General features: G+C 53.6%; 1 protein-coding gene across 3 annotated transcripts in view; it reads right to left on the bottom strand.

The window, feature by feature from the left end:
- The window catches only part of ZFHX2 (zinc finger homeobox 2), a 27,808-nt gene that overhangs the window by 6,831 nt on the left and 11,484 nt on the right, over positions 1-9,493 (bottom strand). For 2 of the 3 annotated variants that reach the window (XM_006913580.3, XM_025048023.1), the window contains exons 2-6: positions 4,282-6,368; positions 3,554-4,071; positions 2,814-3,054; positions 1,442-1,516; positions 948-1,006 (exon numbers count right to left, since the gene is read on the bottom strand). In XM_006913580.3, the coding sequence (XP_006913642.1) occupies positions 948-1,006; positions 1,442-1,516; positions 2,814-3,054; positions 3,554-4,071; positions 4,282-6,319 (2,931 nt within the window). In that variant the 5' untranslated portion in view covers positions 6,320-6,368. Of the gene's footprint in view, positions 1-947; positions 1,007-1,441; positions 1,517-2,813; positions 3,055-3,553; positions 4,072-4,281; positions 6,369-8,747; positions 9,477-9,493 lie in introns of those variants that run through there. The other variant, XM_015590706.2, reaches the window with a different exon arrangement.

Genomic DNA, 9,493 nt, shown 5'->3' with positions numbered 1-9,493 from the left:
CCTGACTCCCTGACCTCCAGCCTGCTTTTGTCTCTGGCTCACTTCCTCTCCTGCTCCCTGCACCAGGGGTCCAGACTCGTGCCAGGGAGGGGACAGCCATAAAGGAAAGGTATCTAGAAGCTCATAATAATGCACATAGGCCTAAGGAGCAGACACATGGAGTAGGTCTGCTGAAGGGACAGGAGTTAGGAAGACAGGAAGCTGCGGACATAAGCCATTACTGCAGCAGTTTGCAGGAAGGCAGTCGTAAAAAATACTGCATATTGCAGTTTAGTTTGGAGAGCCTTGAGGCACAGGATGGCACCTCAAAACAAAGGCTGGGAATCCCCTCAGAATCAACACTTTCAGGCCACAGAGCTAAACTGCTGAGGTCTGCGTAGATCAGGCAGAGGCCTAAGTCCTGGAGACTTAGAGATATGCAGGGCTTGCTGTCCTTGTGACTCATCTGAGTTGGTGCCTCTATCCTCAGGAAGGAGGTGCCAGGACAGTTCCATCCAGGCTCAGGGCCTTCTGTAGGAGACGAACTTCCATGTTTAGCTGTCTCTCTGCTCTGTTTTAACAGGACTAAAGAGCTAACTGGATGGCATCTAGTTTTTTGTTGCCTCTCTTTATTTCTTCACTACTTTCCTCCATCCTCTCTCCACCTACTTCCAATCTCTCTTCACCTTTCCCTCCTGCCATCTCTTCCTGTCATCTTCCTCAGTGCTCCACCCCTGGGGGCCAGCTCTGCCCCCTGTTGGTGCTGAACATACATAGCTGGACTTAGGTGGAATTTCTAAAATGTTGTATTCTTAGTGAAACAAATCACAATCACGAAAAAATTAGGTCTACCTTTGGTCTGAAATCTCTGTCCTGTAAAGCTCTGCTGATTAGAATTTCAGCCTTTAGAACATGACTGGAGTAAAACTAGACCCCCCTCAGCTCTTCCCAGTTACCCCAGTTCTGACCGTGGTCTGGTTGGTACTGTCTCCAGGAGGGCCAGTCTTGTTCTGTGCCTCTTCAGAAGCTGAGGATGAAAGGAGAGGAGATTAAGAGATTGACAGCCCTCCCTCTTCCTTTCACAGACCCTCAGCCTTAAGTGGCATCTTATTTGTAGCAAGGAGCTTCCAGGGTAGGGCACTGGGCTCTGGGGAAAGGGAAAAAGGGCAGGAAAGTACAGAGCTAAACTGAGTTCAGCAAGCGGAGGCTCGGCAGGGCTGACCCCAGGTTAGTGCGATAGCCAGGTTGGGGTCCTCAAAGAGACTAGAAGCACCTAGCCTTCTGTGCCTCTGCCTCCTTTTCCTCTGATGAGCCCTGTCTTTTGATCGCTTTGACTCTTCTATCACAGGAGGCCTTGTTGGGTGTCTGGATTACTCCAAGGTCTCATGAGCATCTAAGAATGTATGAGGAATGGAGAGTGGGGAGGGCAAGGGATGGAGGGAAGTGAACCAGAACAACTCACCCAGTTGTTCTGTCTTGTTCTGGGCATCTTTTTCAGGGGCGAGTGGCTCAGCTAAGGGGGTGACAGGAGCCTTCCCTGTGTAGAATGAGAGGAGAGTCAGCTTATAAGGATGAAGCATCAGGAAAGGGAGGATATACGGCAGAGAAAGGAGGTCAAACAGCCACATACTGAAGGAGAAAATAGATGAATAGATCAACAGGCAGGGGAGAACAAAAAGAGCTACAGAGGACGAGGGGGAAAATCATAGTGTTCGAACTGGTAGGGCCTTAGAAATCATCTCTGTGAGTCCGGCCTCTGTCACTTAAAGATGAGCAAACAAGTCCAGCAGTAGGTGACAGAAACAGGACCAAACTCGCTTCCCTGTCTTGACCGATCCTGGAAGCAGGAAGCAGGGAGCCCGGAAACTTAGTGGGAGGGGCACTGAAGAAGGATGGTGAGGTTGAATGGAAGCAGCTGTGGTGAGCGGGAGGCAGCAGGTCTAACTGGGAGAGGAGATTACCACTCAAGTAAGAATTGACAGATGTGTAGGAATTTATTTTCGGTGGCGGCCTAATTAAAGTGTTAAAGTTCCTTAACTCCATTCAGCCTTGCGCCAGGATCGTTAGCTATTGATCTGGGCCCCTCCGGCACTTAACTCCAGCCAGCATATTGGCAATTCAATTAGCACCAGTCAATGCTTCCTGTTCCTGGTTCCTGCTGCCCGTGCTGTGCCCTCACCCTTGCCTATCACTGGCCTCTCTGTAGCCTGGGTGCCTGTGCCCACCTCTGACAGCCCCTTCTCGGCCCTTCTCCTGCACCCTCTGGATCAGTGGCATCTGGTGGACACTTCCCAGTTTCTGCTGGTACAACCTGAGCTGCCAAAGGAGGGACCCTCAGCCCAGCCTTCTGCCTGAAGACCTTGTAGGAGACAGGAAGAGACTAGGGAGCTCGTCAGGGCCTTCCCTTTCCTGTTGCCTTCACGCCATGCCCACAGCTCCCATCAACTTCCTGTATGTCCTGCCCCATTCTTTTCTATCTTTCTGCCTCTCCTTCTTGACCAGCCTTCCCCCCGCCCCACCGCCCCCACTCACTGTTGCTAAGACACTAGTTACAACTTGGAATCACTGGGTGATTCCTCTTCACCTCCCTTCCTGTCCTGTTCTCCACCCAGCAAAGTCCCTACCCTTCTCTGCCTCCTCCCTCCCACAGCCTCTTGGAATCCCCACTGTTCCTGAAATCCAGTTTTATCACTCCTTCACAGCTCCTTTCCACTTGCAGTTGCATGCCCACAGACCCGTTCCTCCTTCCTTGTATCATTTTCCCATCATCCCCTGGCTGCCCCGCTGGCTGCCCTCCCTGCCCAGCCCGTCCCATCTAGACCCCTCTTCCTCACCGAGAGTCCGGAGCTGCCCATGGCTGAAGCTCAGGATGCTCTGAAGAGCTGAGAGCCCTTCCTCGGCTGCCGGGCCACTCTGTAGCAGCTGCAGGCGCCGCTGGGCCTGGGCATCTTGGTGGGCCGGTGCACGCAGGTGCTGCAGCACAGCCAGGCGGGAGGGCGTCTCCCAGGCACACAGTAGGCAGCGGAACAGCCCCAGCTCTGCCCCTGCTGTCACCCCCTCCATCTCCAGCAAAAACTGGAAAAACAGAGACACAGGGGACTCCTCTGCTTTCCCCAAGGGAGCCTGACCAGTAGCACCCCCACCTCCCAGCCCTTCCACCCTCTTGAGTCTGTTTTCCCTCCTAAGGCCATCTGAGTATTACTGCCTTTGCTCCACAATCTCCTTTACTTCCTCCCATTGATCCTAGACTCCCTCCTAGTTAGTGAATGGAATCTGATTCCGTTCTTGAACTTTTGGTGACAAGATGGACTGAGCAGAGACGGACCCCTCCCTCTTTCCCCAAACACCAGAAAACCTGAATAAAGTATTAGATTCACTTTGTCAGAGTCCAGCATCCTTTGGTCTCTTTCTCCATGTCTGTCTCCAAACTGTATTAACCCTGGTGCATACGTGCCTTTTTCTCCAATCCTGCCACCATGGGTTTTCCCATCATTTTTTCCACTCTGTATCTCCACCCCCATCTCCTCTACTCTCTCCCCAGAGGCTCTCTGCTCTGCCCTCCTGCCCCTCTCACCTTATAGACCTGGCTGTTTTCTTCATGGGCTGCACCCCGGGCGTGCAGCTGCATCTTCTCCTTGCTGTTGGACTCAAAGTCACAAATGTTGCAGCGCAAGTGCAGTGGGGGGACAGACCCATAAGGAGCCCCATCTCCCGGGGGCACAGGGGAGGGGGTGCCTGTGGCCCCACCTCCCTCTCTCAGGTGGGCTGCCAGCTGGTACTTCTGAGCATGTTTGTCAGTCTTGAGGTGGAGTTGGAAGTTGGCCTTGAGCTGCGTGCCATAGCAGCAGAGCTTGCAGCGGTGGGTGTCACCGGCCACCTCCTTCCATTCAGCCTCTGGGAGGCTGCGGCCCATGCTGCAGTGATAGAGCAACAGCTCCAGGTTGTCCGTGCTGAAGGCCTGGCACACGAGGCAGCGGAACACCTTCAGGGAAGGGCTGTCATCTGGGGGTGGTGAGGTGGGCAGGCCGTCGGACAAGGAGCCTAAGAGCTGACTTTGAGGCAGGTGGGCATCCGGGGAAAGGCTGCCAGGGGCTAGGAGACAAAGACAGATTAGTGGCCCAAGGAATGGGGCAGGGTCAGTTTGCTCTATGGGAATGTGGGTGGTCGGTAAATGAGGTTAGGCTGAGAGAGCTGGGGGGTACCTAATTGGGGGGGCTGGCCCTTGGGAGAGAGCAGTGAATCGACTTTGGCCCTGGGAGCAGGGGGGAGAAAGGGAGAAGGAGCAGAGCCCAGGATGCTTACCAGGTGTGGGGAACTTGCGGGCAGGTGCTCCAAGGGGGTGGAAGCCGTTGAGAAGCAGCTGGGCTTCCAGGGGCTTGTCTGGCCTCAGCCCAGGGCCAGGCAAGGGAGCCTGGGGCTGCCCCAAGGCCTGTGGCCCGAAGTACTGGAAGAGTTCAGGAGGGGTGGTTGGGGCAGCCCCTGCTGAGGGAGGGGGGCCTGGCCCCACCAGCCCAGGTGGCAGGCCCAGCGGCAGCCCCTGGTGGAGCATGAGAACATTCTGCATGTGCTTCTCAGAGGTCATGTGGATGCGCAGGTTGCGAGAGATATTGGTCTCGTAGCTGCACACTTTGCACTGCCAGGAAGATTTGGTCTTGGGCTCCTTGTCCCCTGCGGAAGGAGGGAGCGATGCCTCTGGGGGACTTCCCTGCCCGCCAGGCCCCGCCTGGAAGCCCTGCAGGTTGGCCAGGTGCTTGTCAGACTGCATGTGGATGCTGAGGTTGCCTTTGGTGGTGGTGGAGTAGTTGCAGACATCACAGCGGTAGGGCTTGTAGCCACAGCTATAGCTCTCTCCGCGTGCAAGGCGGGGGTGGGCCCCCCCAGCGCTGCAGTAGCTGCAGTGACTGTTGCTCTCAGGGTGCTTCTCCCGCATGTGCACGTCCAGGGTCTGCTGGTACTTGTAGTGCCAGTTGCACTTGGGACACTTGAGTGTCTTGCAGGAGTTACGCGAGTGTAACAGAGACATGTGGCTGGACAGGCTGAGGCCCTGGAAGGCTGCAGGGGCCGGAGTGTAGTCATCAGCTAGGCGGTAGGGCTGGGGTGGGTCACTGGGGTCTTCGGGGGAGCCCACTGGGACGGGGAGAGTGCCCCCCTCCTTGGAGGTGGGTGAGCTTTGGTCGAGTGGGGGGCAGAGCCCTCTATCCTCTTCTTGCTCCTCGGGGAACCAATCCGGCCCTGCCTCGCCTGCTGCCATTGGCAATTCTTTGGCTTGGGTTGGGCTGGGGTCCCAGGTGGCTGGGGTTGTGGGTGAGGAAGGTGGACTGAGGGCCATGACTTCTTCCATGGGCAGGACAAGGGCCTGGGCTTCTGTCTCAGGGGGACCATCCTCGGTCTGGGCTACACTGGCCTCCAGTTTCACTGTGCTGCTGTTGTCAAGGGGTCTTTCTAAAGGGGGACAAGCAGGCGGTTTTGGTTCCAGAAAGCTTAGGAGGGCCATGCAGCCCTCATCCCCCTCCTGGAGCACGGCCGGGTTGCCTGGCAGGCCCTGGTGTTGAGCAGGGGTGAGCTTCACCCCATGAAACTGTGTGTGACCCATAAAGGCCTCGGGCTGGCTGAAACCCAGGCGGCACATGAGGCAGAGCCAGAACAGCGCCCTGTGGTCTCCCCCGCTGTTCCCCATGGGGCCATCTTTGGGATCTCCGGGTGGGTTTGGAGCCAGCTGATAGCTCCAGAAGGCTCCATCCCTTCCCTCACAGGTGGCCGGAGATGGCACTGAGGTATTGTGGGACAGAATTTGGTCAGAAGAGCTAAAGCCTTGGGTTGGGTCAAAGCCATGTTGGATGTGAAGGGCAGTGAGGTGTGCAGGGTGTGGGTGGGGTAGGCTGGGCTCTTCCTTGATGCCCCCCTTGCCCCAGGGGAAGCCCTTTGGTAACAGGAGTTCACTGCCACCTGGCAGGGACAGCTTGGCCACTAGGCAGGCCTCACCACCACCAGCTGTGAAGAATAAATGGTTGCTTAGGTCCACAGGAGGGAACCCTCCTTCCTCCTCCTGCTCCTTGTTCTCTTCTACCTCCAGGTCCTTTGCTGGGAAGCCACCACAGCCGGGCTCTTCTTGGGGCTCCCCAATCTCCTTTGGTGGGACGAGGCCACAGCCTGACTCCAGGGGCTGTACCCCTCGCTCTGAGGGCCTCATGCTCTCAGAGGTAGAGGGGGCAGCAGGGGCATCTTTGGTGACAGGATCAGAGGGGGTGCGAGGGGAGGAGGTGTCCGGAGGTGGGAACAGGGCATTGTGCCCAGGGGAGGGGGTGGTGCCAGCAGTAGAGGCTGAGTTAAGGGTGGCCATGGCAGACGGAGGAGTGCTGGGGGTTCATTTCAGCGTGACAGCCAGTACCCTGCAGGGGAAACACGGAGAGAGCAGGCAGAGAGAAACACGCTGTCAGGCAGACACCAGCTAGGCAGGTGACTCCCCTGATATTTTGGCCCCACCCCCTTCTCTGAGTTCCAGACTCAAGTACCCATTTGCCAACTTGAAGCTTCACTTACTTTCTAACAGGCTTCAAACAGAATATCCAAAATCAGAACTCTTTATTTCTCTCCTGAATTTATTCTTCCCCATCTTTCCTATCTCAGAATTTGGTACTACCATTTATCTGGTTGCTTAGGCCAAAAACCTAATTTTTTCTTGCTCTCACCCATATGGAATTTGACAGCAACCTCTCAAACATGGGTCACATCCCTCTTTCTTCATCTCCACCAGCACCAACGTCATCTCTTTCCTGAGCTAATACAACAGCTTCCACCGCTGCCCCTACAATCCAGTTTCCTCCCACCTAGCAGCCAGAATGAGCTTTCATTTAATTCTCAATTATGAAAAATGTCAAACATATATAAAAGTAGACCAGATAAAATAAGGAACACCTTTGTACTCATCACCCCTGTCAGCAGTCACCAACTCACGGGCAATCTTGTTCCAGCTATATCCTCACCCACTCTCCCCTTTTCCCGTGTTGTTTTAAAGCAAATTTTAGGCATCATAAAGAATCGTCTTTTAAAATGTAAGTCATACTACATTCTGCTTAAAAACCCATCAATGATTTCCCACTGCACTATGAGTAAAATCCAAACTCCTTTCCCTGATCCGAAAAAGGATCTGATCTGACGCCTGCCTGCCTGCCTGTTCTCCACACCTCTGCCTGGCTGCCTAGCTGCAGCCCATTTGTCTTCTTTCCATTCCTCAAATACACCAAGTTCATTCCTACTTTAGAGCCTTGCCTAAGCTGTTTACTGTGCCCGGAATGCTCTTCCCAGAGACCTCTGCCTGGTGGCTCCTCATTCAGGTCTCTGCTTAAATACTGCCTCTTCCAACAGGCCTTCTCTCTCTACCGAAGCTAAATAGCCCCAGGGGTTACTTTCTTAGCGATTTACTACTACCTGATAGTTCTTGGTTTACTTATTTCTCCCTCCTAGAAGGTAAGTTCTATGAGAGCAGGAACTCTGTCTGCTTTATTTATTGCTCTATCCTTAGGACTGACAAAGATGCCTGCCACACCATTAATACGTTACCTATTGAATAAATGAGCTCTGGGAAAGACTCTCAAATTTCCCCAGCCCTGAAGTGGTATTTTCCCTAAGTCAGAGAGGCTACAGCGAAATTTTATTATTGGCCTGTAGGCCCCATGCTGCTCACAGGTGCCTTCCAGACCCAACTCTGGTCACAAGCATGTGGAATTGGGAGCTTCCCTGGCCAGCTGAAAGACGACAGCTTTTATGTGATTAACCTCCTCCTATTGCTATTGTGACAAAAGGTAAACAATAGCAATAATATTAGTGATAGCTATTAAGGTGCATATACCATGGTAGGTTCTGGCACTGCTGAATGCTTTACAGCAATTATCTCATTTAATCTTACGACAACCTTATTTTACAGATGAGGTAGTCAAGACACAGAGAGGTTGAGTGAGCTGCTGATGGTCACACAGCTCCAAGGTGGTGAAACTAGAAAAGGACTGGTAGGGCAGAGCTATACCCCAAAGCTGAGGCCTGGGCTTTTCCATCCAATCAGACTGTCCCTTAGACACAGTACAGGCAAAATGCGTCTCCAAATGTCTAGAAATCAGGATTCCTGGGCTCCCCCTAGCTGACTAGCAGTACCAAGCCTCCCATGCTGCTCCCAACCTTTTTATCTTGACCCTCGCCCCCCCCCCAAAAAACTCACCAGTTCTTCATGCCACACCATCCCCATACTTCTCCCAATGTCCCAGGTGGCCTACAACCTCTCCAGTTCTTAGTATCAGCAGATCTCTGATAATTAAACCTTTAGTGCTCAGGATAGAGTGCTTCAGGGGAGGGATGGGGGGAATGGCCTCTACTTGGGCTACCTCTAGCTCTCACCTCCAGACTCCTGGATTTGGAATGGATTCTTGGTCTGGCCCCACCCAGCCCGCAGGCCCCCTTCCTGCTTCCCTCCTCCTCCTGGGGGGGCTAGCCAGGCGTGAAGTCAAAGCCATTAAGGCTCCAAGAGGGGCTCCACCAGCATGGTAATGAAAATGCAAATCAGCACCTGGGCAAGGGGTGGAGGGGATGGTGCGGTAGGGATTAGATGGAGGGGAGTCTATCCTAGATGACCAGAAAGCCGAAGCCTTGAAGTTGTGGGAGAAAGGTATTCTTCCTGTGGAATCCTTGGGGGAAAGGAGAATTAACTGCGCTGGTTTGTGGGGGTCTGACATTCTGTCAGCTACACAGCGGGGCCCACCACCCATTCACTGCCCCACCTGATGAGAAGAACTGAGGTCAGGCAACAAGGGCCTCTCCTGGACCTTGTTGCTGAGGACTGGACCGGCTGGGTGCTGTCTCCCCGCTGGCTCACCCTGCTTACATCACATTGATCGGCTCCTTCTCCCCGGCTCCTCACAACTCTAGATCAAACTTCAGAGGAGGGCTAGGAAGACCTAAGCCCCAAATCCTCTCTCCGAAGCTGATACTTCCCAAGACTGGAAAAAAACACAGATGATTTATAGCTAGAAACCCAAGGAGCATAGCTTTGGGCTAGCGTGTGGTTTAAACCCAGATCGACCAAGGGTAGGTCGGTAGCTGTTTAAAATTGCAAATCTCTTCCCCACCTCCCAACCTACCCCTCCTCCTCTTCAGGAGAGAATTTCAATTGCAAATTTATCTCTGCCTCGGTGCACTCCCAACTCCTCCCCCTTCTCTGTGCTTCTCCCATCACCCGCTATTTATTACAAATCTTTAACTGCAGCAAGTGTTTTTTCACTTTTTTTCCTCCTTCCATTTCCCTCCTCCTCAATCTTTTCTTCCTTCCTTCTCTGAATCTGTGTCCCTGTCTTTGCTCTTCCTACCTTGAACTCAGTTTTTGTCTTTCTGAGATGATGCAGAACCAAATGACAGGGCTAAAAGTCACCCCCCACCCAGAATCCTGTTCTCCCTCAGACCACTGCCATTCCTCCTTTAGTTCTGGGCTTTCCTTAAGGGCCTGTGTTCTCCCTCAGGTCACGTCTTA

The sequence above is a fragment of the Pteropus alecto genome, unplaced genomic scaffold (assembly GCF_000325575.1).
Source record: "Pteropus alecto unplaced genomic scaffold, ASM32557v1 scaffold335, whole genome shotgun sequence".
In the NCBI taxonomy this organism is placed as follows: domain Eukaryota; kingdom Metazoa; phylum Chordata; class Mammalia; order Chiroptera; family Pteropodidae; genus Pteropus; species Pteropus alecto.
Note: the sequence above shows the minus strand (reverse complement) of the source record. Positions and strands in the feature narration are given on the sequence as shown.